General features: G+C 33.5%; 4 protein-coding genes across 8 annotated transcripts; 3 read left to right on the top strand and 1 right to left on the bottom strand.

Moving 5' to 3' along the window:
• Positions 1–304: 304 nt before the first annotated feature.
• On the bottom strand, positions 305–12,582 carry LOC111380956 (purple acid phosphatase 15). Of its 4 annotated transcripts, XM_023004634.1 has the most exons (9): positions 12,006–12,528; positions 11,550–11,741; positions 10,833–11,166; positions 10,423–10,640; positions 10,153–10,343; positions 9,778–10,084; positions 1,650–1,697; positions 1,278–1,380; positions 305–639 (listed from the first exon to the last, which is right to left on the bottom strand). In XM_023004634.1, exons 1-9 carry the CDS (start codon positions 12,280–12,282, stop codon positions 549–551), a joined length of 1,761 nt encoding a protein of 586 aa, XP_022860402.1. In that variant the 5' UTR covers positions 12,283–12,528; the 3' UTR covers positions 305–548. The 4 variants fall into 4 exon arrangements, 3 of the variants coding, with proteins under 3 accessions (XP_022860402.1, XP_022860404.1, XP_022860405.1); XR_002700263.1 differs by lacking the exons at positions 305–639; positions 1,278–1,380; positions 1,650–1,697 and adding exons at positions 8,747–8,924; positions 9,331–9,447 and having other exon boundaries at positions 9,800–10,084; positions 10,184–10,343; positions 12,006–12,581; XM_023004636.1 differs by lacking the exons at positions 305–639; positions 1,278–1,380; positions 1,650–1,697 and adding exons at positions 8,747–8,978; positions 9,331–9,447 and having other exon boundaries at positions 9,800–10,084; positions 12,006–12,581.
• LOC111380957 (major pollen allergen Ole e 10-like) lies at positions 6,721–8,550 on the top strand. 2 transcript variants are annotated; one of them, XM_023004638.1, is made up of 3 exons: positions 6,721–7,326; positions 7,705–7,738; positions 8,138–8,550. In XM_023004638.1, exons 1-3 carry the CDS (start codon positions 6,996–6,998, stop codon positions 8,427–8,429), a joined length of 657 nt encoding a protein of 218 aa, XP_022860406.1. In that variant the 5' UTR covers positions 6,721–6,995; the 3' UTR covers positions 8,430–8,550. The 2 variants fall into 2 exon arrangements, with proteins under 2 accessions (XP_022860406.1, XP_022860407.1); XM_023004639.1 differs by having other exon boundaries at positions 6,722–7,326; positions 8,180–8,550.
• Positions 12,583–16,803: 4,221 nt separating the features above from the next.
• Positions 16,804–20,612, top strand: LOC111380959 (39S ribosomal protein L47, mitochondrial-like). The gene is made up of 4 exons (XM_023004642.1): positions 16,804–16,929; positions 17,120–17,310; positions 19,737–19,894; positions 20,350–20,612. The coding sequence occupies exons 2-4, from the start codon at positions 17,142–17,144 to the stop codon at positions 20,455–20,457; spliced, it is 435 nt and encodes a 144-aa protein (XP_022860410.1). The 5' UTR covers positions 16,804–16,929; positions 17,120–17,141; the 3' UTR covers positions 20,458–20,612.
• A 4,595-nt stretch (positions 20,613–25,207) lies between these two features.
• On the top strand, positions 25,208–26,284 carry LOC111380962. Its single transcript, XM_023004646.1, has 3 exons — positions 25,208–25,441; positions 25,531–26,064; positions 26,198–26,284. Exons 1-3 carry the CDS (start codon positions 25,208–25,210, stop codon positions 26,282–26,284), a joined length of 855 nt encoding a protein of 284 aa, XP_022860414.1.
• The last annotated feature ends 1,432 nt before the right edge of the window (positions 26,285–27,716 follow it).

Here is a 27,716-nt window from a genome sequence, read left to right as displayed (position 1 = left end):
TCAACATGAATACAGCATACATGTGGGCTCATTACATTGTTGTAAAAAATAAATTTGGTAGAATAAAGGGTGTCAAACAGCCGTGGCGGCCCCCTATTGGAGGAGCCCTCCAATAGGGGGCCGCCACTTGTCAATTCGGTAAACAATTACGTAAACCATTTGGTACTTGTAGAATAAAGGGTATCAAACGGCCACTAAATACACAAGAAGTTGGTGAGTGAAAGAGTCATCACTAACCTGACAAATTACTTGGGAAAAAAAAGGGTTAGGTTGCAGTGGGAATCACAAAGATCAACAAACATGGAGAGCCAAATCCAATTTATTTATCACCATCAGCCAACTCACAAATCTAAACTATGTGATACAAAACAAACAAAAATCATTAAATACTTTTAAATTGATGAAAAACAGACAAACATCATGGTTTTACATTCACATTGTAATTAAGATGATCCTTCAGATATTAAACATAAAATCAAGGGGAAAAAGCCAACAAGCTCAGAATAAGCAAGAAAAGTCGATTGTGAAACTCATGAACAAGAAATGTCCTATTTCTTGTTGCTTTTACTTCCAGCATCGGCACCCCCTGCAGCCTGTGCTGCTTTCTTTGCAGCCTTTTCTTGAAGTGCCTTTCCATCCCTATATAACCAGACACATAAAAGACATAATCAAAGGTGAATCAATCAAAATCAGACCACTGATATGGACACTACCTAACTAAATTCGTATATTTATATGGGTTTTAATAAATGATTATAAAGAAGTAAAGAACCAAATTATAACACAGATTACATCTTGAAACACATGTAGTTAGAAAGTTAGACCATAATTTACATTTCATACATGTAGTTCGAAAATTTGAAAACATGTAAAAGACTTGTACCTGCACTTCTTGACTAAGGTGACTTTTTTATTAAGAATCAATGGATTTAAAAAAAAATTACCTATAAAAATTTGGAGAAGAAAAGGAGAACTGAAATTTATGTACTAACTTTAAAGAAAATCCAGGTTTAAAGATTAGATCTAATATCGAAAATAGAATCTTGGCAAAGAACACTAACAATAAAGTCAAATCTGGGAAGATCTTGGAAGGGGGAAAAGCAAACTAAGAAATCAGATCCTAATTTGCATTAGAACTTCAAAGTTGAGCAAAATCAACAAAAATTACTAACGATTAGACAAGAAATATGATCTACATCTATTGAGGATCCAAGGAAAAAAAGAACATTACAATTCTGAAAGCAAGGTAAAAATTAAAAAGAAAGAAAGGGAACTACCTTTCACGGCGCTGCTCTGGGGTCAAACCGTCATCTTTATTCTTGCCTTTTCCACCGGTCCGAGCCTGAGCCCTTTCTCTATCCTTTTCCCTTTGGTTTCCACGTTAGACCCAGTTAAGGAAAACAGGAACATAACACTAAATACATTGAATTCAACATGAAAAACAAATTTCAGATGAAAAATTCAAAGAGACAAGTGATTTACGCTATTAATTTGTGCGTACAAACATCAATTCCCTGTAAAGATGAAGAATTGAAAACATACATATTCACAATATATACAATATAATACCAATTACATTAAATAAAAGTTGCGCTGAAAAAGAATTTAATTCCACAGAAAAAAAAAATGAATTGCGGCAGGAAGGATATGAGTCATGGTGATGAGGCAAGGATTTCTTGAAGAGAGAGAGAGAGATACTGCGATTTGAGGCTATTACTCTTTGTACATATATTTCAATAATTTATGGAGTTAATTGTTCAATGGTTACTAAGATTAGGTTCATATCACTGTTTGACAACTGAACTCTAAAATGTCGAGTTTTGGTCACTGAATTTTGAAAAATGTTGAGTTTTGGTTACTGAACTTAGGTCAATATCTTTGATTTGATTGATAACTGAAATTTAAAATGTCAAGTTTTGGTCATGAACTTAGGTCAATGCCTTCGATTGCTCACTGAACTTAGGTCCATGTCTTAAATTGTTCACTGGAATTTAAAATATTGAATTTTGGCCACTGAACTTTAGAATATGCCGTATGTTACTCACTAATATAACTATGAGCTTTGAAAAATATAGAGTTTACAATGGCCAAAACTCGACATTTTAAATTTTAGTGACCAATCGAAAACATAAACCTAAGTTTAGTGATCAAAATTCAACATTTTTCAAAGTTTAGTGGCCAAAACTAGACATTTTAAATTTTAGTGGCTAATAAAAAATATGGACCTAAATTCAGTTACCAAAACTCGACATTTTAAAGTTCAATGACCAATCAAAGATATGGACCTAAGTTCAATGACCATTGGAACAATTAACTCTAATTTATGATAAGGGTTGACTTTTCAAAGGATTTAATATCCATTTTAATTTGAAAAATGCTAGGTGCTGCAGGACTACGATTGACGGCCAAAAGGCTGGCTAGGTTCGGCATGGACCCTGCTACTAAAATAGGGATTGGGATTGGGACTAGGGTTGAAGTGACACCATCTCGGCCCTTGATTTGCATAATACGTTCTACATTGCAGCCTAGTCCAATTAACCAAAAGGCCTAAGGCTCTCTAATCCTGTCCTACTTGGCTCCCATCTGATATTTATATTTGATTTCGCCTTAATTATCTCAATGGAGAGGTTTTGGTTTCGAACTCTAGCTCAACACGAGAGTAGGAGTATCTGACGTTAATATGTCTCGAGAGATTTATTAATTCGAAAAGTATACACAAGCATGTTACTCTATTCGTGATGATGGAACCGTTCATAGTCCAAATACAATAATCCAATTATTGAAATGCACACTGCCACTGGAGTTATGACCATCATGCAAACCTCCCACTAACGGTTTGTATGTTACTTATATCATTTATATGAATTTTCATGCATAAATTTGTCTATTCAACTCGTCACATCAACTTTTCACTTTAAAATACTAATTTAGTTTTACAAGTACAAGCATTAAATGTACACGACGATGTTACAAAATTTTGATTGGAAGTCCAATTTGCGAAAATCTAACTTAAGTAATCTCAAATTTACTACACAACTTTAATATGGTAGGCAAGCGAAGGTCTCAGGGCCTGTTTGGGCCCGATTTTTTTATCCAAAAAATTGATTTTTTGATCGTTATTTCACTATTTCAGCCGTCATATTTGACTTTTTCTTTCACAGGTGGACTCCACTTTTTTCCTAACGGTTAAAAAATCAATTCTCAAAATCACTCTCAAACAGACTCTCATTCAACTTGATCGCTAGGACCACTTAGTCAATTGCCCAATTTCAACTTTAAAAATTCTAGGAAATCTGTAGTGTTTTGCCAGGCATAAATATAATTTAAAAAATAAAATAAAATAAAAAGGTAACATGTAAAGAAAAGTCAAATATGCATGGCTAAAATTATTAATCAAGTTCTAATATTGTTTAACAAATGTTTGATTAGTATTAGTCACGTGGCAATCATATAACAAGCAAACATAAACCTTCACTTCACATCTTTCTGTCCAATGTACCAAATTTGACCAAACACTTATAGCGAGGCCGAAACCATGTTAAGGGTCGAAACCTCGTGGAGAGTTGAGGGATTTAGAGGTGGTACAAGGATCTTCTATCCAAAATCTTCCATAAATAATTGACGTGACAACTTACTGCAACAATCACTATATCAAGGTAGCCTATCAAGTCTAGTCTCTATGCGTCAAACATAGGGCTGCATACGGTCGTAAACCTAAGAATAGGACCTAACCAATTGACACCTAAGACAAGGTGGCTCGGCCGTTACGATGGAGTACATTTCACTTTATCCAAAGATACTTATCCCCTTTACTGTAAAAGTTATTACATTGTGTCATTTGAAGGTAATGCAAACTTTAGACTCTCAAAACTTTAAGTTTGCTCTCTTATTTTTCTCTCTATGCTTCTTGGATTCGAACCCCTTTTTACTTAAGTGACTCATGTCTAAAGCAAATCCTTTACCCAAATATATATTCAAACGTAGACTAACTTGACTTGCGGAGTTCTTGTAATCGCCCACTCCACCATCGGAGATTGACCACATGCTCTAACAATTAGTTCATGTGCGCAAAAAAAGTTTCAGTGAACGTGAGATAAGCCAAGATCTATTGGACACGTTGCCCCTACAAAAGTACAAGTCAAGAAGGAAGACAATCGTCAGAAGAATTATGCATCCGTTTGAGGAAAATATAAGAAATGTATAAAATTAGAAAATTATTATGGTGGGTAGGGATGTCAATTAGGCCTGTCGGCTCGGATAGCCAATGACTCAATAAGAAAAAGCCTGAGCTGGCTTGACTCTACTCATGGCTCATGTCAATTGAGCTAAGGTTGGGGCAGAGCCTCACTTTAGTCAATAGCCCAAGCCTGAGCCAACCCGTGTGACTTGACAAGTCACACCGAGCCAGCTTACATGAAGGCGAAAAATGGCTCGTGTAAGCAAGTAGCTGGCTTGCTTGCTTGCGTACAAGCAGGCATCACAACTTCAAGCAACCGTGTAGCTGCCTGCACATCAGGTAGCTCTGTAGGTATGTACATGGTTGGTCACCTTTGGACTGATCATCTTTGGATTTTATATAAAAAGGATGACTGTATTTAGATTAGTGAAATATCTACATAATGCCACTAACATATACATTATTTTAAAGAGATTATATGAGAATTGGGTATGCAAGAAATGGTACGAACTTTTACTTTTGACAATGCTAGTATGAACAAATTCAGTATTGAAAAATTTATTACGAATCTAAACCCTACATTTGAAAGTTTATTTTTTCATCGGCTTTGTGTATGTCACATTATCAATTTGATTCTAAAAAGATTGTTTAGAACATATTTAGAAGACAACTAGACAAAATTAGACAAGCTATAAATTTCGTTACCGTGTCACCATCGAGAAATTTTGTATACAGAACATGGCTTAGAATGAAATCATTTGCTACTGATGTAACACATAAATGAAACTCTACATATCTTATATTACAAAATATGATAAAGTTATTTCATTATATTATAATAGTAAGCATACTTATGGACCCGAACATAATTTGAAAGAATGAAATTAGTCTATTGCATTTCGTGTGAAGAATTTCTTAAAACCCTTTCTTGATGCCACAAATGCTTGTAGCAGTGTTTATTATCCTACATCATCACTTGTTTTACAATACTTTTTCTACATTATACAAACATTAAATAAATATAGGACTATGCCAATTTTTGTTGATATAGTTATTTCTATAGAGTTAAAATTTCACAAATATTGAGAAGAGTTGCTCTCTTTATTTCTTTTAGCATCGGTGATGGCCCCCGAGTTCATTTAACTAGCACAAAAAGTATTAAAATAGGAGATTTCAAATTACACAAATGAGGAATTATCACATGTATATATAGAATATTTAATATATGAAATGTATAAATATTATGTTGAAAAAAGAGGTCATAGCAGTTGTAATTCCCAAAGTACATCTTCATGAAATACTACAAGAAATCTAATGATAAATAGAACTTTTTGAACACCAATACTAGTGCACCCTCATTTAGTTCTAGTTTATCCATATTTAGAGGATAGATGTTTGTAGTACAGATCTTGAAATTTCCTCTGAATTTGTTAGATATATGTGCATGAACATTCATAGTGTGTTACAACTAAAAGAGTTAGAAAAGTTGTTCTTCTATCATAATGTGTAACGAAAGACAATATTCAATTATATAAAAATTGCATGTGATTTACTAACACCTCCATTGTCTACGGTAGCATTGGAAGCTGTATGTAGTTTAGGTGATAGGATTTTGTTAGACGAACAATTAAGACTAAAAGTAGACATATTGGAGGTTCTAATATTCTTGAAGGACTGGAAATGAACAAAATTACGTCTTTGAGAAAAAGTTTACAGCATAATGGCCGAAGAATTGCAACAGATCAAATGATAGGATAATGTAAGTTTTTAAATTAATTTATTGACTTAATTACGTAGTTTTTAAATTCACTTATTTGGAAAAAATTGTATAAGAAATATTTTATTTCGTGTACAATTTTAACTCCAATTACATTGATTGTAGCCGATTGTAACTCTTTTTAATCTATAATTAGTATAAATTGCACAAATTTAAATTATTAAAAAGAAATAAGAATTTCATGAATTAAAACAAAACAAAAAAGGGCCTGCTCGGCTCAACAAGGCTCGAGCCAAGCCTCAAATTTTTCATTCGAGCTTTAGCAGGGCTGGGTGGCCCAAGCCATTTTTTTACGGGCCATACACGAGCTGCAAGTCTTGGCTTGACTTATTTACATGGCTAGTGATGGGTGGATGTCTTTAATTTTTTTAGTCCAGTAAAGCACTTCTAAAAATTATTCAGATAAATTCAAAAATAACTCCTTAATGTTAAAAATTTTTGCTACTAGTACATAAAAATGGTACGTAAGCGGTTACCGAAAATGATGTGGAGGAAATATTGATTTGAAAAATTGGCTATGTTTTAAATTGATAAATGATAAAGTGTCATGTAGATATTATGAAATTTCTTATATAAGCCTTGATGTATATATAACAAGGTTCAATTTTAAAATTAATTTTTTACTCCTAAAAAGTCATACAAGACGAACCCTTGATTAGCGCCGTTCTAATTCACCGTTCAGACCATGTTGAGGCTACTAATTTTGCAGGCAATTGTCCTTGTGTTTTTTCCTCTGTCTTTCCCAAATAGAATCTTATACAGTCGAATGGCCAAATATGATCACATCAGCAAAACTAAAAATTCCACCACTAAATTTCTTCGCCATGCAATCCAAACTACCATATATGATTTAAACATTTAACTCCTCAATTAATTCGTTCAAACCTTAAAGAGAAAGCACAACGAAGAAAGAACCAGAAAGTAAAAGAAAACACAGCTATAACCCCACATTTCGATTCCACTTTCTAAACTGTACAGAGAATCCACTTGCCCCCATCCCATCCCATCCCCACCCAACCACCCTCTCTCTAGTTACCAGATATGGCAGCACCACCGTCCACGGTGGTGGTGGCACTGCTATTCCTTCTGTGCACCACCAGTATACCCAACAGGGCACCCCTTTCGATGGTGGAAGCCACCTGGTGTGTGGTGAGGAGTGACGCAAGTGAGCAGGCTATGCTAGCAGGTTTAAACTTTGCCTGTGCAGCTGGGGCAGATTGTGCAGCCATTCAGTCTTCTGGGCTATGCTATTTGCCCAACACAATTCAAGCACATGCTTCATTTGCGTATAACAGTTACTACCAGCGCAGGGGCAGTGACCCTGCCTCCTGTTACTTTTTTGGCACTGCCACCATAGCCAAAACTGACCCCAGTACGTACCACCTCTCTCTCCCTCTATCGATTTATTTATTTTTATTTTTTTTTGCGTAAGATTTTTGGAGATAGGAATGGGTACGTACATCTGCATTTCCCAATTAGCTTGGCGTCTCTTGATGATCCTCATCATCTTCTTGTTCCAGCAATACTAATAAAACGAGTGTATCAAAGTAGAAGTGGAATAAAAATTCAATAAAACCTATAATTAAGCCGGCTATACATCATCTCCATTTCTATCTACACACATGCTTATGTATTTCAGTGTAACTGCACGTTTCGTGCCAAAAAAATAAAAAAATAAAATAAAATGAATAATAAATAAATAAATTGTGCTTTTTCTTTTGTGACTATGATATGGGGTTTTTGTATTCAGGCTATGGATCCTGCGTTTATCCATCATCTCCAAGGTATGTTCTTGAATCTTGTTTATTCTTGTATTTCTTTATAATACTATAGTGGTTTCTTTTCTTTATGCTTTACTACTTTCCTAAAGTTGCTTTTGCTCCCAACTAGAAAAATGGAGAATGTGCTATTAACTTAAAATATAACTTATTTTATCCTCCTTTCAAATCACACAATTCTCACGTTCTCGCACTGCTAGGGAATTTGTTTGCACATTTAGCACAAGAGTTTACTGATGTATAGATTTTTGAGGACAGGGGATTTTATGGCATGTTTGTTAGTGAGGATTGAGTAATAAGCAGTATTAAAGAAAAATAGATTAAAATCTTATTCATCATTCTATCTACTCTAGCCTAGTACTATCAGATAATTCACTTGTTTTTTTTTTGTTTTTTTTATAACAGCATGCCTGAAATTCCAATGACTTGGATATTGAAATTTTCCAGCACAGAAGGAGGGTCGGTCGCACCAGGGGGGACATCAGTACCAGGAACAACGCCAGCTACAGGTGTGACGCAGCCACCACCACCAGGAACGACCACTGCACCTTTGTATGGAGGTGGAGGAATAACACCGGAGATAGGATCCACAGATCCTGACTCACCAAAATCTAATGCTTCACCAGACCTGTTAATAAGAGTAATCTTGTTCCCTGTATGTTTCTTCATTTTATCATTTACATTCCAAACCATGTAGAGCCTAGCAGCATAGTAACTAACTTCATTTTGAAGCCTAGGCTTCAACAGTAAAATATAATCTACCTCACTAGAACAGGTCATTCAGGTTTTGCTCCTCGGTTACCATTCTCATTCTCTTCTCATGATTGCAAACTCAATGTTCATTACTGAAGACAAAGTTTAAACAGATTCGACAATTCAAGCTTTTACTTGAGGTGGTTCAACAATTCAATATCTGACACAAACTTAGAAAACACGGGCAAATGCATTTAAAAAATAAAGTTCGTATATTTTGAATTGGAAATTCCATTTGAAGTTCAAAAATTACACACGTGATTTAGCATCAACAAAATTTCTGTTATTCTCACTATATCATAATTCAATATATATGTTTCTGCACTAAATTCACAAATATAATTGTCATATCCAAACTGCAACTCATATTCCATCTGCTCCTTCTCTGATCCACACGTCCTTGAGATTTCATACACAGAACTTGCCACTAGGAGGAACCCTTGAGATTCAAGAGAAAATGGCATGAACTTCTTAAACGGTTAAGTAATGAAACCTACGAATATATATATACGGGAGTGTTTAATTTAGAAGCAATCGAGCAATGCCTTCCAACTAGAAAGTGGAAAGTACTTGAAGGGCTTTCAATAAAAGAACGGAAAATCGGAAGTATTTGACATTCTATTGAAAAATTTAATTCAACAGACTCGTCTATTTCATAATTCTATAGCTTTTCCCTTACAAAAGAATGACAACAGTAATGTAGATTTTTCTTTAAGATTACTCAAAATTTTCAAGTGTCAAGCTACATGCAAGTGAAATGGTATTTGATCGATTCAGTTAGTGAAAATCCATTATAGTCCATAAAATACATTTTTTGGCTTTTCTACTCCCCAAAGTTTAATTACCTTTGGTTCGACTGGACATCTTTTGGGCTGCCTTACTAAATAAATCTGATCTCCAGCTTTGGTGTACAAGTCCTGATTCCGATGCCATTTCCAAAGAGCATGTGTCTCATTTTTAACCTGCAAGTTAAATGCATAACAAAATACTCGTGTCACCCTTAATCTATGTTAATCATTTAGAAAATATTTAAGTCACGCTAACAGCAGAGAACTCCAGTAACTGAATATGCTTCAGCCTAGATGGTTATACTACTATGAAATTATAGTATATTAAGGACTTTTAAAGGGTCGTCTAGTGTTTGTAAGAGAGGTGTATGAGTTAAAGAACTTGTATTCTTCTTTTTGGTTATAGTGAATCACTATAAAATCTGTGTGCTCTTTGCTCATTTCTCAATTTCCTTTTCGTGTCTTACAGCTCTCTACAGTAGGGATTAAGTCTTAATATAAAACGAGAGAGAGAGAGAGCAGGTACCTCTAGAATTCCATGGCCAAAGCTGCTTTCCCTGTATGCACTATATTCAGGTTGTCGATCCCAACAAAACTTACCAGCTGCTGGACCAGATGTGAAATTGTAGGCGCAGAATCCACCCATAAATTCATCTGGCGTGGAGGATGGTTCAGGACATTTACCTGGCTCATCAGCATGTGTAATTGACATCTTCTCTCTATTCCCTCCATCTCCAACTGTAATGTATACAGGACCACAAGGATCCAAGGCATAGTTATAAACTCTGTTCGACCTCTCATAGGCATGGACCTGCAGATTTTAGCAATTGTGACCTCAGTATTCACCTATTTGTTAATATAAAGGCCTCGAAAACTTACATGTCCATTAAAGACTATGTCGACTCCATACCGATACAGTAGATCTTCCATTGCTACCATCATACATTCAGCTTCTCTATAGTGTGCTGTGTAACTGCTGTACCAGGGTGGATGCCATGTAGCTACCAACCATGGAGTAACTTCTCTGTTAACATGAGTCAGATCCTTCTGCAGCCATTTGTATTGATCAGCTGCAATGGAGAAGCCATGGGTTCAGGCCAACCGTATCACAGCTAGATAGAGTGAATGGTAACAAGTAGACTCGTTTACCTGTTTTGCTATATGCAGTGTATCCACCGAGCACTACAAAATGTATGCCCCCGGAATTGAAAGAATAGTAGAAAGGAGAAGAAGATCCACTTTCTTTATATGGAAATGCATATCGAGAACTGTAGGATGCAAAAGTCCGATTTTGAGCTTGCAATTCAATTTCATGGTTCCCTTGTACCATCATTATCGGAACTTTAGAAACCAGTGGCTGCATAAATCTGAAGAGAGAGATAGAGAGCGTGAATCATGATTGCTTGGGATAGTAAAGATCTAAAGAAGCAAATTAAAGACTATACAAATAAAAAATAGATTATGAAACTTAAAATGAAATTCTGTCATACAGTTCATAATGACTTAAATTGTTAGCTCAAGAAAAGATTTCAAACTGACATAAGGGATTAGATTTTCACCTTCCCCAATAATCCCAACGAGGCTGATAGGTCTCGTGTATAGGAGTATCTGGAAACGAGCAAGAATAGCAATCTGAACTGGTCCCATTCGTAAGATATAAGTTAGCATAGGACAAGTCCCCGACCATCAGAACTAGATCGGGCTTGTTTCTCTTCAAATGGTTGATTGTTGAAGAAGAATTGTAAGTGAGACCGAGGTCCCCTACCACAGCTATTCTACTCGGGTAACTTCTTGGACCAGAAACCGGCATTGTCTTGAAGGAATAGATATCACTCATTGATGGTATTAAAGGATCTCCACATCTATAGTAGTATAATGTGTTGGGATCTAACCCTTCAGGAGATGAAGCAAACTTTAAGCTCTAATGTCTGAATATGCTTTGGCAAATAAATAATCCCCTTTCTAAACTTTTATATGACATGGTTCAACACGATACCAGAGCAAATAAAAATTGTGCACGTCGAAACCTTTGATAAAAAAAATAAAATAAAAATGAATGCTTTCGTATGAGAAGACATATTGAAACTAAATTTGAATAAATAAATAAGATGTCTAACGTCATAGTTGAACAGGAATAAATCATTTCTGCAATATCGTTATAACAAAAGCACATATAAGCCAGATATTTTTTTACAAGAACTGAGGCAAACAAAGTGGAGAGTTAGATTTATTATTGAATCCCGATATTAGAACGACAAGACTCAACTCGACCATACCCGTAAGACGAACATGATGGACAATTCCGGAAGTGTAATTCTGAAGACCTTCAAAAGGATACATTTGATTGTATACAAGAGAATGGCCAGTTGCTTTGTGAATCATAGGAAACCTTAGCTTCCCATAACGTACGACACTCACAACAGTTTTCGGATCCAATGGTTTAATGTTGTCACCGATTTGGAATTCCCCTGTAAATTAAATAATTCAACTCCAAATTTTTAGTTTGCCGTTTCTTGAATAAATTCATCAAGCTAAACTATAAATTAAAACAATTATTCCGTCAAAACAAAGATGATAATATTCAATAAAACCAACTTAATCTTAGTATATTCTTGAAATAAAACTTGAAATTATGGTTTCATATAAGATGGTTAAAGTCCGATCCTACGTATCTCTTGCATTCTATTTAAATCAAAACCAAATGAGAAGAAAAAGGCGAGTAATTATCTAACCTGTAATCCAAGAAATCCACACTGAATCATGAGTTGAAGAAAGAGAGACAGAAATTTGCTCAGGCTGAAGCCCTGTAACACTCCTTTGCAACCTAGGATCTGTGTCTGGCAAATCTATTGCATTTCCCCTGAAACTTTTATCCAAAGGAACAGTCACAGGCTTGAAGGGACCATCAAGGGTTGTCGGAATTTCACCATTAACTTCAAGCAAATTCAGTATAACCAAATAAACTACAGCCATCCCTGAGCAAAAGCCCATTTCTCCACTAATTTGCATGTACTAAAAATCCCAATCCCAGCTATTAAAAGCCCAGAAAAAAAAAAAAAGAAATAGAAATTAAGTGGGGCTAGCCGGCTAGAGCCAAAGTTCTTAAAACAAGTGTGTTGTAGAATATCCGCTAATTAAGGGCTATTGCCATCAAGAATCCTAGTACTGCGAGTCTTTGTATGTAGATATTCACATGTATATGTGTGCGAGTTTATGGAAAAAGAAAGAAGAAACCCTTTTGGGTGTGACGAATGGCGTGAGAAGGGTGTATGGTGAGGGCAAACGGTTATTCATTGGTTATCCTGCGAATAATACAAAAACATAATCGTTTTAAATGAACAGTTGATGTGAAAATTTGGCTTTTCGAAGAGTTTTTGGTTTCCCACTCGTACGGTCCTACACACGGAATCCGTCCACTTTGACTTGCGTAAAATGACGAATTTTCCACCATCAAGCTTTATTTTGAAATATTTTATAAGTACTGTGAAGCCCCGTTTGATTGTACGAAATTTTTCGTGAAACTTGGAATTCGAATTCCAACTTTCACTTTTATCTTGTTTGATTGACAAAATTTTTCAGGGAATTGATTTTCTATGAATTTCTAGGTACAACATCGTAAAGCGTGATTTTCCACCTTTTATTTTTCGAGGGGTAGGTGGTTTTTGGATTTCCAACTTTTTTTTTTTGCTTTTTTTTTTTTTTAAATTGTTGGCAATATAAACTAATTTTAGGAATAATTGTAAAAGAGGACATCCCTGAAATTGACAATTTTCATGTAAATAAAGACAAAAGAACACCAAAATATAGATGATTTTTTGATTTTTTTTTTCCTTTTTTTTTGTTGGCAATGGAAACAAATCCTAGGAACAATGGTAGAAGTTAATATCCCTTAAATTGAAAATCTTCATATAAAACAAAGTCAAATGAACACTTAAAAACACTTTTACTTCAACATTTTTCACGTGAAAAATTATACCAATCAAACACAATAATTTACAATTCCCAGGAAAACAATTTCTAGGTAATTCAATTCTCTAGAATTCATATTATTTCCACCCAAATTTCATTTTCACAATCAAACAGACCCTAAGAGTAATATTTGATATCAATTTATTAGAAAGATTTTATGAGTCTCAAACAAACTTTAAAAGATAAAATTTAGAATAAAAATTTAAGAGAATATAATTCTACTATCAAAACTCAATTTCTTATATTCAATTTTTTTGTAATAATGAAATATTATAAATAAGCAACCTTTTCATACTGCATTTTGGTACATAAGAATTAAATGCTAATACATGAACTCAAACACTCATAAAATTTATAAATATATGAATAGAAAGAAATTCATTTATAATAAATTTAGATTCATATAGATCAAGATTCACCAAGTCAAGATCAATTGATTTTAGATTGATGTTAATGTTAGTTAATTGAGAACTAATAACACAAAATTTATACATGACAAAGATTTTGTGGTATTTATTGCATATTGAAAAACGAAAAATAATATATTATTAAAATAATTGAATTATAGTGGGATTAAAATCGTTCAAAAAATGATTCTCCTTTAATATGATATTTAATATATTATTGATAATAATAAATCAAAAAAAGAAGCTAAAAGGAAAAAAATGTAAATTGCACTATTAGTTCATAACCTTTTAAACTCGAGTAATGCTTACCAATTTAGATGATAGTAATGACATTAAATTATATATTCAACTAAATGAATCATATAATTTCCACCTTTAATTGAACCTATAATATAACATCACATACATTGGTGTTCTAACACAGAATGACAGTGACGTTAGATAACATTATTGTTTAAATTTGGTGCACTAACAAAAACAAAAACAAAAGAAGAAATAAATAGTATATAAGTACCATTCCGAAATAGTTTTTTGATGTCATGTTAATTTATAATATGATATAAATATTCTGAATATTTTTATATTCTAATTCACTTGGCAAATATCAGTAATATAATTTATTTTTTTCAATTATATATATGTAAGACTTTTTTTTCTATTAATTATGCTCCTATTTGAGACTCACTGAATTGCAAGATAATGAGTTTTCATTTCCTTCAACTGTGAGCTCGCATTGACTGATGGCATTGATAAGGCTTTTGCAGTCTAAATGATAGGTCCGTACCTTGGCATACTTCAATTACAACAACAACAAAAAAAAAATGTTGAACCGGCTCTCACCACCTTGTACCTGAAATATCATGAGGGAGGTAAATCGTGAAATGTGTCCCAACAGGCTAGGGAGCAAGAGCTTGCATATACATTGGTGTCCACAAAGAGTCTAATTCCATATTTCAGGAATCGAACCCTCACACTGCGGTTGCCAACAAGACTGAGATTACCTCGCTCCTATCCTTTGCACTACTGGAATATGCCCCGAGGGACAATTACAACAACTATCATGGTAATGTAATGGCCCATTCAATTTTAAACGGCATTTGTCAAAAATCTCTCATTTGACAAATATACAGTGTCACCAAAATTTTTAAATGCACAAGTTACAGTTGAAAAATGTGAATTCTCATTAAAAATTTGAATTTAAAGTGATTCAAATAGGCACTATATATGTCTTCTTAATTTACATCCACTAAAATAATGAAAAAAATGAAATTTCTTGGAATGAAATTGGTGTATTACTTTTATTTCTTTCATATTGTTAAATGATTTGCCTATTTGAATACTTTTAATTAGAAGTTACAATGCTGCCGTTAAAATAAATCCATTAACTCCATTATAATATTTTATTACAACATAATTTATACACATATACATGTACGGTCTCAAGGAAGAAAATGAGATTGTTTTAGTATTGATTTTAATTCAATATTGTCTCTATTGTATTTTATATTACCACATTATTTTTTTTACTGAAATGTCACGATTTAAATTTCACGTGCATATAATAGGGTACGACAGTGGATGTTGAATTGATCAACAAGGGCTGTGTTCGTATTTAAATGAAAATTGGGACTTCACTTCTTCTATATTTATAAATTACAGTAAAACCTCTATAAAATAATAATGTTGAGATCGAGAAAAATTATTATTTTAGAAGGGTTATTAATTTACTGATAAATGAATATTTATTAATTTATAGAGTATTTTGGATTTTTAAAACTTGTATTATATATTATCATAATACATGTAGGATTTTTTTTTTTTTTTAAAATATTGAATGTGGTGAAATTTAAAATTTAATCTGTTAAGAATACAAAAAGGAACACACATACATACATTAAATGTTAGATATTTTTCATCATGTTACATGTATTTATTTTTTGTTTTGCGAATGATTTGTCGCTCGGACTAGTATTTGCCGCTATGCAATGGGGATCGATCTGCCCGAAAGAGAATTTTATTTTCAAAAGTCTTTGAATAGGTACATCTGTTCGTTTTTAACAGTCACTTCCAACAGATGTACACAAAGATTTCAAGGGACACTCCTATTCAAACGGTTGCCTCAATTTCTATAAATTCTGGACGAATTTTCGTTTGCAAAACACATTAAAAAAATATTCTTCTTTCTTCCTCTTGGCATCAATCAGTTCTTTTCGAGTGTTTTCTTGGTTTGATCAAATAGTCACAATTTGAATCAAACGTCTCCATTGTATCTTGAGAGAGATTTTCTATTATACCCCAGTTGTGACTTTGTTGAATAGGGAAGAAACATCTCTTAAAAGATAAAGTTTTTTCGTGCCTTGAAATTCATTAACTTTTCAAATTTCCCTATATTTTTTTCAACATTAAAGAGGGAACATTAATATCCATGTAAAGAAAGTAAAAGACTTTAGATGCATATTTTGGAAAAAAAAAAAAAAGAACTAAAATAATAACGTTAAATTAAAAATTTGTTAACTTGTATTAACATGAACTTTTATGAATTTAAATAGTTATCTGATGCATTTAGCGGGGTTGTTAATCTAGTATATTGGCTTAAGTCAGGAACCAAGAATTTTATTATGTTAACGAGATTATTAATTTACCGAAGTTTTATTGTAGTAAAAGGATGAGTTACACCTTAAGGCTTAAACCAAGGTTCGAATGAAAAAGAGAGAGGATGATTTACACCTTAAACCAAGGTTGATTGGGATTGGGGTCAAGATCGCAAAAAATTCCTTTTATTTTCTACTTTAACAAGTCTTTATATGGTAGAGATTTTTTTAATTAAATTTTGCGAAAAATATTTTTTAGATAACGCATGAATAAAAAAGTTGGAAAATTTTATGTGTGCTATTGTAAAATTATTTTAGTGAGAAGATATATAGTTAAGCCTGTATTTGATACTCAATTTTTTTAAATTTATTTTCGATCACACGTTCATTCATAAACTTTTCATTTTTTAATTACATATTTTTCAAAAAATCTTATTCAAAAAATATATTTTCTTATCAAAATGAGGCTCAAACAATGAATAAAATGAACTCGATGGAAAATGAATTTTAAAATATGGAGTGTTAAATTAAAAATTAAACAAACGTTACCAATTAAAATAAAAAATAAAAATAAATCCTAATATTACCACCAGTATCAACAGCCAGCACGGCAACACCATCCTCGTCGCTCTCTCCCCTTCTTACCTGCGCAGCCGCCACTGCTGAGCACAGCCATTAATCTTCCACAGGCAAGTTTCTATTTTCAATTGAGTCTGTATGTGATGGTCTCTGCAAAAATATTCAAGAGGATTTACTTGTTTTCTTTCTTCAAATAATTAAATTTACTAGTTATGCGCAAAGAACGAAATGGGTTCATGATTTTGCTTTCAAACTTCTCCAAGTTCATGTTCATTTTACTGATTTTTTTTTTTTTGGCAGAAAATATCAATTCTTTGAAAGAATGTTTCTCACAAGGGTGTTTGGAAGGACACTTTTTGCTGCGGCCAGATCAGAAGCTTCAGCTGCTGGGGCCGCCGCCGCCTCCTTCTCTACTGCATCTAAGCACAACCCACTTGAGGAGTTCTTTGATACTACTAGAAGCCCAGATGATGAAAAGCCTGTTGTTTATGGTGAATTTTCTTTCCTTTCAATTACTTTATAAGGGTTAATTTCTTAATCCGACTGGGGTATAGATGTTGTTTGATTTTTCTTTTTCTATTGCTACCCAAATTTTGTAAGATGGCCATTTTCATAGGTATTCATGTTGAATTAAAAGGAAAGAACTTTAGATTATTGGCAAAGTTTATATTTGGGGTAATGAATTTAGTTAGACGTCTTTTGAAATTTTCTTATATTCCTGCATATTCTATTGAAAAAATGAAATGTTGAAGGGTGTGAATATCCAAGAAAGATTGAAAATGGGGTATGGTGTGAATATCCAAGAAAAATTGAAAATTGCCATTGAATTCCCTTTAACTACGCATTAAGTTCCAGTGCACTAAATTCGTGCTACAATGATCAGGAAATGTCCAATGCATATTCTATTGAAAAAATGAAATGTTGAAGGGTGTGAATATCCAAGAAAGATTGAAAATGGGGTATGGTGTGAATATCCAAGAAAAATTGAAAATTGCCATTGAATTCCCTTTAACTACGCATTAAGTTCCAGTGCACTAAATTCGTGCTACAATGATCAGGAAATGTCCAACTAATAGAATGTGGAGGTGCTGACGTCTCAGCAAACACAGTTTAGCTGAAAACAGACTTTTGATTAGTACTTAAAGATCAAATCAGGTGGCAATTGGTTTACTTGATGTTAAAAATTAAAATTTAATTTCTATTTATTTTTATTGCCTACAATGCACGTGGATTCATTTTTTACTTAATTAGATCAGGAGAAAAACTCAGGAACGAGAAGGCTGAGCTATGGTTACAATTTAAGGCTATCATCTGTTAACATTTCTATGATATTTTCTTGTCCCTTATGTTCATTATATCATCTCGTTCACTGCTAAATTAGTATTGAGTGACGTCTGACACTTGTACAATCTGATCTTCAGATGGAGATCGAGTTGGATAAAAGAAAGATTTCTTTTCCAGTTTGACATGACTGTTGTTATAATGAAAAAAAATGGTAATCTCAAGATCTCCATTTTAAAAGACAATAGCTTGCAGATGTTCGAGTGCATATGATTTCATGTTTTCAGTTATTGCTCTTCTAAATAGACAACGTAGTTGTAGGGTTGAGAAATCTTATCCATATTTTGTTTTTTGCTTCATGTTCCTCGTGATCCCGTATATTAAGCTTCTATGTGCTTCACGTGACTGTTAATTTCTCATTTTTCCATTGCACGTGAAGTAAAATAGTGTCTGTACTGTCTCTTGTTATATGAGTTGTAGATGTTGAAAGTAGGGGCACTATTGTCAAGGTGTTTTGTTGCTTAACAAAGTCGGTACCATTGTTATTGGTCTGGAGAATATAAATTAACTGATTACATGCAAAATGCATTCCAAACAATTTGAAATTTATTATTGGGTGATAAATGTCTGAAATTTATGATGTGCACAAATTTTGGGAAGCAACCGATATCCAAGTTAGACGATTTCTCTTGCATAGGTATTGGTCCTACAGCTTGCCTGGATTGGAAGCCTTTGGGTGAAATTCGTGAATCGTGACTAACCTGACATTTTGTCAAAGGTGAAAGTTATATTTTATGGCTGTATGGATAATGTAGAATTTTTTTTTTAAAAAAAGGGATCACATTTGCAAGATATGATTATTACAGATTGAAATTCAGGGTTTAAAGTAATGTCTTGTTATGAACCTGGTGCAATAGCAAGCACCCGACAAACTTTTTTTTTTTTTTTTCTTTTTGATTGGTAAGCACCAGACTTGCTTCTGAGGTATTTGGTCTGCACCTGCGGAGATTCCTCTTTTCCATATGCTTGTTTAAGTTGTCAAACTTAATTTCATGAAAGATAAGAAACCATTCAGCCAATGTTTATGACCTCTATAACTGGAGTGCTAAGTGCTTTGCACCATTCAGTTTTGGGTGGATAGTGTGTGTATCTTTACTTTTACAATCATGAGTGCTGCCATTTCTTAGTTACAAGAGTTAACGTTGCATAGATTCCTCATGAGCTGAGCCCTTTCTGATAAAATTGATTGCTTTCTTAGTTTCGGAATGTCACCGTATTCATGAGTCATGATATGATGCTCAACCAATGCAGACTAGTTAATTAATATTTGTTGAAGAATTTTTATCTGCTCTTATTTTGTGAAATTCACGTGGTTGGTCGCCTCTGTTGTATGGTTGAAAATTAAAGGTATTTTAGCTCAATTCTTTTTAAGGATTACAAAGACCATTTATATGTGTGCATGAGGTATAATTACTCCCTCTTTCATGTAAGATGTTTTAACATAACTTTTGTTCTCTCTGTGTATTTTATCGATCTTGATCACCGAGAGCACCATTCTTCAATAGGTCGTTTTACTTCGTGAGTCTTTTTTGTAGACATAAATCAATTATAGAATGAATTTTATAAATATATTCAGGTCGGAGTTGGAAGGCTCCAGAACTACGTCTCAAGTCTTGGGATGACCTTAACAAGCTTTGGTATGTTCTCTTGAAGGAGGAGAACATGTTGATGACACAGTGTCAGATGCTTCACGCTCAAAACCTACGCTTTCTCAATCCAGAGCGTATTCCCAAGGTGTAGCTTTGTCTCTCGTCCAAGATTTTTGAAATAATTTTATAGTGTTAATTCTCAGGATGTAGAAAGCAAACATTGCCCTCTCCTACACGCGTTTGCCTGGTCAAATCGCTTTATGCAAATGAGTACTTTTGGTGTTATTCCTTGGCCATAATTGGAAAGATCCAACTACTTTCTTTGAACTTTGTTAATTTAGACTTGAAGTACCAATTTAATATATTTTTGGGAAAATAAAATTTCTTCTATAATACTTCAATTGAACACCCAACTGCGTGTCTTGTAGATTTGTTGAACAATTTTAGCACAACTGTTAGGTTTGAGAATGCAAGTGAAAAAGGACATTTGACTTCCTCGTATTGAGATTTCTCATATTGTTGCCTTTATGATATGGAATTTAATTCTTTTGACTCGTGTTGTCGTGTTTTATGATTTGGGTATTGGTGATGATTGAACAGGTAAGGAAGTCAATGTGTCGAATTAAGCAAGTTCTCACGGAGAGAGCCACTGCAGAAGCAGATCCTAGGAGGTCTGCTGAGATGAAAAGGATGATCAATGCTTTATAGTTTTCAACTTCTTTTGTGGTTCTGTCTTGTTCCTCTTTTGTTTTTCTTAGGTCAAGATTCTGTGATTTCATTAATGAATATTTTGTAGTCTTTTGTGAAACTATGGGAGGCATTTATGAAAATGGAGACATTGAGTTGGAATGTATTTATCTGAATAATGTGTGCAAAGAGATGCTACAAACCCCCTTCCCCGCTCGAAACATTTTTACACCAACTAGCATGTCTGGTAGGAGGATTTGGTAGTATTGTACAATCTATCATCAATCTTTTTTTACTGTAAAACTTCATTATTCCAAATGGCCAAACATTTGATAATATTGGACAATCCATCACTGAATCCTCTCTCTCTTAAAGAGAAAATTCTTTATTCCAAATGGCATGTTTGGCAAAGGATTTGATAGTACTAGATAATCTATCACTAATCAAGTTTGGTTTTATACTTTTTATGTTAATAAATTTATTCTCAGCTATACATTGGATTTAATATTAGGCGCCTATTTGGGAGCAATTCTTTGAAGATTTTAATAGTTATTTTGGCCGTTGGTATTTGATAAATGGGTCCCATTTTTCTGCAACTTTTGACTTCATTTATTTTATAAAAAAGACAAGAACAAATAAAATTGTCCATATCTCCTGTTAAATGTTAGAATTACATATACACATTTCCTCAGCAGTCATATTTGACTATTCTTGGAGGGCAAACTAAACAATGTAAAATAAATACAACCATCAAGTTACGCGGATTGAACATGCAACCTGACCGAACGCTCACAATAGGAGCCTACGACTCCCCCCTTTTTTTTGGAGTTTTTAATTGTTAGTGTAGATAAATATTTCTATCATGTATTTTCTGCCAACTTAGATTAACTCTAAATACAAATATGGTTACAATATTGTGTATCAGAGTTGTCAGATGCCAACAGTAAGGGAACAAAAAAAAAAGGAAGAAGAAGCAAAAATTGATTGAAATTGCTTAATAATTACTCCCAAACAGATGCTAAAAGTTGGTAGTCTAGCCATCCAAATTGTATGAGAATATTATAATAATTAACGCGGGAGGAACTAGAATGTTATTTATGATTATCGTTTTTTAGAGAAATGATGTAGAACTTTTTTACAGTAAAGATTTATTACAACAAATGAAAGTTTGGTTATAATGAGGATGTTGCGTCGAAAAACTTCGGAGGAATAGTACTGAAAAGAACTTTCTAATGCTGTGAATGAATTAGCAGGGGCTGGAAAACTTTGTTTACCGTTTGTTTATTTTTGAAAGCTTGATAACAGATTTTTCAGTATTTAGAAGACTCAGGGAACATGCAAAGCTCAGCTTTCACTGCTCACTCTACATTTATGTCTTGAATCTTGACAACCTATTGAATCATCAATTCCTTTGTTTTCATTGCTCAACTTTGATGCCATTCTCAAATTTTTTTCACATTGGTGGAATTGAAAAACTCGGTATCGACATATTAACGTTCTTTAGCTTGTCTAGATTGACACGACCTGTATCGAATCATCTTAATGAACCTGAAACGTGTCCTGTGTCGATAAATATCAGCTAAGTGCTGGATCCACTACCAATGCAACTTTGACCTACTTTAACTGTTGACATATTTTTATAAAGATTTTGACAGAGTTTTTTCTAAAATATGGACTAAAACCACCTGAAATATAATAAAATAGAGTACATCAGCCCCTTCAAATACAAAATAGAGCACCCATGAATAAAATTTACACTTCTTAAAAAAGACTTTAAATTTCCAACATATTTAAAAGATGTCAAATATGCAATGAGCCCATGATATGAATACATTTTATGACAAAAATGCATGTATCCTAAAAATATGAACTGTCTAAACTAACAAAATGAGTTATACAACTGATGACAATGTGTGGCTCAACTTGTGATCAACAGGCTCCAATATTGCTCAATTCAGCCACTATCTGATAAGAAAAGGGGTAACAAAATATGAGCTAAGCTTGTAGCTCAGTGAGTGAATAGTTTGCACATAAATATATGTTTCCGTTTATACATATTATCTCAAAATTCTCACTCTATTAAAAGGTTGAGAAATTTTGAAATCCGATAACACTTTTTAAAATAGCAACATAATTGCATCGTAAAATTCTTTATTCTTTATTCTAGATAAGAAACTGTCAGGTATAATGAATATAAATAACATTTACTAATAAGTAATTCACCAAAATAACATTCGTTCCAAGCATAAAAATAATTATCATTCGATCTAGTGAGAACTACGCCAACAACTCAACCAACCTAACTTCCATTTGCTCCATAATCCTTCTTTTATTTGAGTATTTCATCACCACAATAATTTTCACAAACTATATTTAATCAAGAATCCCAAACAAAAATTCTAGGATTTGCCCAAAATCGGTATTACTTACTTTGATTCAACTAAAAATTAATCAATCAAGCAATTTAAGCAAGAAATTATAATCCTCCAATAAATCTAAAAATTAAACCCACAAATTGAACCCTAAAAAATTAACATCATAATATCATAAAACACTTACTTCTTAATTTTTAAAGATATAAAGTAAATAAATACCAAGCATGAAGAAATTGACACTTACTTCCTCCTTCTTCAGTTCTTCCTTCCTTTTTTTCTTTTCTTCTTTCTTTTCTTTTCTTTCTTTCTCTCTTTCTCTCTCACTCTCTCTCTCTCTTTTTCGGGGGGGGGGGGGGGATTTGATAAAAAAAGCCTAGTTAAACAATGTTATTGGTAAAATAACATTCCTTCAATGTTTTTTAGTCAAACAGCCTTCACTTTCAAAAAAAATTAAATCAAATATCTAAAATACCCTCACCATGGAAAATACCCAAATACCCCTTTCAATACAATTAAATCCCTCAATTCATCTACAAAAACACCGATGTGCTTTCCTGGTGGTTGCTTCCCTAAAATCTTGTTATTCATTGTATTCTTCATCTATCTTCTCCAATATTTTGAGCATTTAAACAAGAATTTTGGTATCTAATATCTATATTATCTACATTGAAGTCTCTACTATATCTAAAGAAATAATACAGGTATTTTTAGAAATCTCATTTATATTGGTACTTTTATTGTTGAATATAGTATAAAATAATATTTTAGTTGATTTTATTTTCGCATTTGGTGTATATTTGTACTGTTCGCAACTATTGGACAATAACGACACTCCAATCGTTATCTGTAGTGGAGAACGACATTACAGTCGTTATCCTCCATGTAAAATGACAGTACAATCGTTATCTGTTATGATATGTCCGTTATTGATAATATATTATGGTTACTTTGATAATTTAAATATGGTAACTATTTTCATATTACTTTGATATATACTTGAATAAATTATTTAACTTTTTATTTTATTTACAGCTAAAGATTTTGTAGAAATGATATGGGTACATGTATGCTATTTTGTCGATTTTAAAAAGACTGAAGAAGGCAAATGGATATGGGATTATATAGGAAACGGTGAAGAAAATGCGGATATTCTTTATGTTCCAACTAGCATTTCGTATATAGAGTTGTACAACAAAGTGCAATAACTTGTTAATGTGGATTCAAAGTTATATGAAATTGAGATGATGTCTCTTAATCCCGGAATGTCTAAGTTTTCAATTCCACCACAAAGGATTAACAGTGACATGAAAGTGAAGTGGTTTCTTTCTATTTGTTAAAAAAATCCTCTTTGCGTGACTATTTCAACAAAAGTTGCAGGTGAATGTGATAGTGTAAGCAAGTTTGAAAGAGATTGTAGAGTAGAAACTAATGGTAAAGTAGAAAAGGGAGATGTGAGCAATCAAAATGAAGTTGAGCAATATGACGGCGATCATGAAAATGATACGTAGAAGGAAACTTTGTGGATTGAGATAACTTGCATATAATTCAAGGTAGTTCCGAACAACAAGATTTCGAAGATAAATCTCCTCCGAGAGATGAAAACAATGTTGATTTCTCCATGGAAGAGAACATTATTAGTACTTCAACACAAGTCGTGTGTTCAATTCCTTAGAGTTCATCAATTAGGATTCCAAAAAATGAGGATGTATATGATGGTGAACTATTTCCAACTAAAAGTGCTTTGATATCAAAACTCCAGCTACTTGCCCTGAAATACCAATTTGAATTTAAAGTGAAGAAATCAAATAAGAGTGTGCATACAGTCGTTTGTGTTAAAGAAAGTTGTAACTGGCGTTTACAGGCAATGAGCATAGCTGAATCTGAGATTTTTCAAATATGAAAATCTTCTGACCATCACATTTGCTCCATTAGTGTTCGTCACAGGGATAATAGACACGCTACCTATTCGGTAATTGGAAAACAATAGCTCCAAAATATTAGGATGTCAACATAGTGTATAGACCAAGAAACATTATTAATGACGTTCGTCGAGAGTTTGGCATAACTATAAAACATCATAAGGCGTTTTAGGCCAAAGAATTTGCTTACAAAGAGGTTCGAGGTAGCCTTGATAATAGCTATGCAAAGTTACTATTGTATTGTCATGTTTTGGAGAGAAATAATCTTGACACGTTGACCTTTATTGAAACTGATAATGATGGACATTTCATGTATTTTTCATAGCATTAGGACCAAGCATACGTGGATTCCTCTCTTCAATCCGATGGGTAATTTGTATGGATGGAACATTTTTGAAATCTAAGTATCAAGGTACATTAATTGTTGCCACATGCCAAGATGCAAATCGTTAAATTTATCCCCTTGCGTAGGGCATCATGGATTCAGAAAACAATGACTCATGGACTTGGTTCTTTCAGAAGTTGCGACAAATAATCGGTAACACAGACGAGCTAAACTTTATTTCTAACTGTGCAACCAGCATATCAAATGGTTTCAATAGCGTTTATCTTAACGCACAACATGGACATTGTATATGGCATTTGCAAACTAACTTGAAGAGCAAATTTCCTCGCATAGATATTGTGCCATTGTTTAGAGCTACCGCAGAGGCATATAGTTTGACAAAATTTGAGATTAATATGCAAGCATTGTGCAGTCTACGCAGGAAAATCTAATGGTACTTAGAGGATGATGTTAGCGTGGAGTATGGTCAAGAGCACATTTCAATGGAATCAGATACAATAATATGACCACAAACAACGCAAAATCATTAAATTCATTGTTGAGAAGTGCTCGAGAATTTCCTATACTTGCTTTGATTGAGTATATCAGGGAAAGGATGCAGAGATGGTTTCATGATAGGCGCATTGATGTCGAAAAATATACAAGCTACCTTATCCCGCCTTTGGAGAAGAAGATGTATGATAGATATAATAAGTTAAAAGGTTTAGAGGTAAAAGCTCTTAGCCCAGATGAAATGCAAGTGAGTGATGAAATGAAAAGTTTTATTCTTAATTTGGAGATGGGAACATGCACATGTAAGGAATTTGATCTGGACCAATTTTCATGTGCACATGTAATTGCTGTAGTAAGAACTATTGGAGATAACTATTACAGGTTTTGCTTTCCATTTTATAGCTCTTCTTATGGGAAACAAGCTTATTCTGAATATATATATCCACTGCCAAATGAGGCGGATTGGGAAATTTTCGATAATGTTCGATCAAGAATGGTGATATGACCGTTGACACGAAGAGGAAGTGGATGTCCACCAAGAAAAAAGAAACAATCAGCCGAAGAGGTGCACAAGTCTCATAAATGTAGTAGGTGTTTGAAAACTGGACATAACCGTATCACTTGTACAGATCATGTACCAGTTGGTGAGAGACATGAATGATGAAGATAAAACGGCACATCTGCTGAATTTTGACCGTTATGATGTACTTTTGTAGTATTGAAAAGGATGTTGGTGTTATGATGTACTACTTTCGTCATTTCTAAATGTAAACTATTTAAAATATTTGGAATGATTTATTTTGTCATTGTCTTAGAATCAATGAAGCTATAACGATAGATTTTTTTTTGTTTTAACAAAAACATCACTGGTGCCCTTTTTAGTACTTTACCTAGAAAATATAGAAATGATGTTCAGAAATTAAATATTATTGATTTAATAACAATTTATTTCTAAGTATACAAGTAACGACACTTGAGCTGTTTCCATAATAGTAGCAGCACTAGTGTTGTTCTCATTTTTTATGTTGTCCATGTAATGAGAGTATCTCCCAAATTATGTGAACGACATGTCCAGATTTAAATGAGCTCAACTTATGGAATATCGGGGCCCAAAAGACTCGTGACTGCTCATACTCGTGTTTATCGATATAACGACACAAGTGACGTTTAACTGTACCTGTGTTATTCTGTTGATTTCTCCTATATTTCGCTTCATTTTACTGTGTCAACCTCAAGGATCGGACATCCTAACTTAGAAAAGTCAGAATTATTGATTACGTGACGAATAACTGTAGAATTGGCATAGATTGTTAGATTTTGAGTTGGTGAAATCACAAGGCATCATCCACATTCGTTAGAAAACAAAAGTAATGAGAGTATCTTCCAAATTATGTGAGCGGCATATCCATTTCGCAACTTAAATGAGTTCAACTCATGGAATATCGGGGCTTGGAAGGCTCGTGGCTGCTTATACTCATGTTTATCGATAGAACGACAAAAGTGACATTTAACGGCACATGTGTCATTCTGTTGGCTTTTCCTATATTTCGCTTCATTTCCATCGCGTCAACCTCAAGGATCGGATATCCTAACTTTAGAAAGTCAGAATTATTGATTATATGATGAATAACGATAGAATTGACATAGATTGTAGATGTCGAGTTGCTAAAATCACAACTCACCATCCACATTTGTTAGAAAACAAGAGTAATAAGAGTATCTCCCAAATCATATGAACGGCATGTCCATCTCGCGACTTAGATGAGATCAACTTATCGAATATCGGAATCCGAAAGGCTCGTGGATGCTCATACTCGTTCTCTTCTCAATAACGGCACAAGTGTCATTATATGAACAATAATGGCACTTATGTCGTTCTCATTAATAAGTTTATGTCATTATAACGTCACTTGTGTCGTTCTCTATATATTTTCAATATCATTAATGGCACAATTGTGGTTCTCGTGGACTTGTAAATTTAAACATAACGACACAAGCATTTTAATGCTTATTCTCAATCTGATAATGGCACAAGCGTCGTTCTATAGACGGTAACGACACTTGTGCCGTTCTTATGAACAAGTTTGTGTGTTTACAACACCACTTGTGTCGTTCGCCCTATCTTTTCAATATCAGTTGCGAGACATA

The sequence above is a fragment of the Olea europaea genome, unplaced genomic scaffold, assembly GCF_002742605.1.
Source record: "Olea europaea var. sylvestris unplaced genomic scaffold, O_europaea_v1 scaffold2236, whole genome shotgun sequence".
Taxonomy (NCBI): domain Eukaryota; kingdom Viridiplantae; phylum Streptophyta; class Magnoliopsida; order Lamiales; family Oleaceae; genus Olea; species Olea europaea.
This window is presented reverse-complemented; position numbering and strand designations above follow the sequence as displayed.

What these genes read in the sequence shown, in the direction of transcription:
- LOC111380956 (XM_023004634.1), bottom strand. Translation starts at nt 12,282, where the DNA reads ATGCAAATTAGTGGAGAAATGGGCTTTTGCTCAGGGATGGCTGTAGTT. An exon ending in ACATAGTCTTTAATGGACAT is followed by an intron (nt 10,085 to 10,152) that starts GTAAGTTTTCGA and finishes TAAAATCTGCAG; the next exon opens with GTCCATGCCTATGAGAGGTC. An exon ending in CCAGAGCAGCGCCGTGAAAG is followed by an intron (nt 640 to 1,277) that starts GTAGTTCCCTTT and finishes CTGGTTATATAG; the next exon opens with GGATGGAAAGGCACTTCAAG.
- LOC111380959 (XM_023004642.1), top strand. Translation starts at nt 17,142, where the DNA reads ATGTTTCTCACAAGGGTGTTTGGAAGGACACTTTTTGCTGCGGCCAGA. An exon ending in TGAAAAGCCTGTTGTTTATG is followed by an intron (nt 17,311 to 19,736) that starts GTGAATTTTCTT and finishes AAATATATTCAG; the next exon opens with GTCGGAGTTGGAAGGCTCCA. An exon ending in ATCCAGAGCGTATTCCCAAG is followed by an intron (nt 19,895 to 20,349) that starts GTGTAGCTTTGT and finishes ATGATTGAACAG; the next exon opens with GTAAGGAAGTCAATGTGTCG.
- LOC111380957 (XM_023004638.1), top strand. Translation starts at nt 6,996, where the DNA reads ATGGCAGCACCACCGTCCACGGTGGTGGTGGCACTGCTATTCCTTCTG. An exon ending in CATAGCCAAAACTGACCCCA is followed by an intron (nt 7,327 to 7,704) that starts GTACGTACCACC and finishes TTTTGTATTCAG; the next exon opens with GCTATGGATCCTGCGTTTAT. An exon ending in GTTTATCCATCATCTCCAAG is followed by an intron (nt 7,739 to 8,137) that starts GTATGTTCTTGA and finishes TTTTTATAACAG; the next exon opens with CATGCCTGAAATTCCAATGA.
- LOC111380962 (XM_023004646.1), top strand. Translation starts at nt 25,208, where the DNA reads ATGGATTCAGAAAACAATGACTCATGGACTTGGTTCTTTCAGAAGTTG. An exon ending in TGTTTAGAGCTACCGCAGAG is followed by an intron (nt 25,442 to 25,530) that starts GCATATAGTTTG and finishes GGATGATGTTAG; the next exon opens with CGTGGAGTATGGTCAAGAGC. An exon ending in ATAATGTTCGATCAAGAATG is followed by an intron (nt 26,065 to 26,197) that starts GTGATATGACCG and finishes TCACTTGTACAG; the next exon opens with ATCATGTACCAGTTGGTGAG.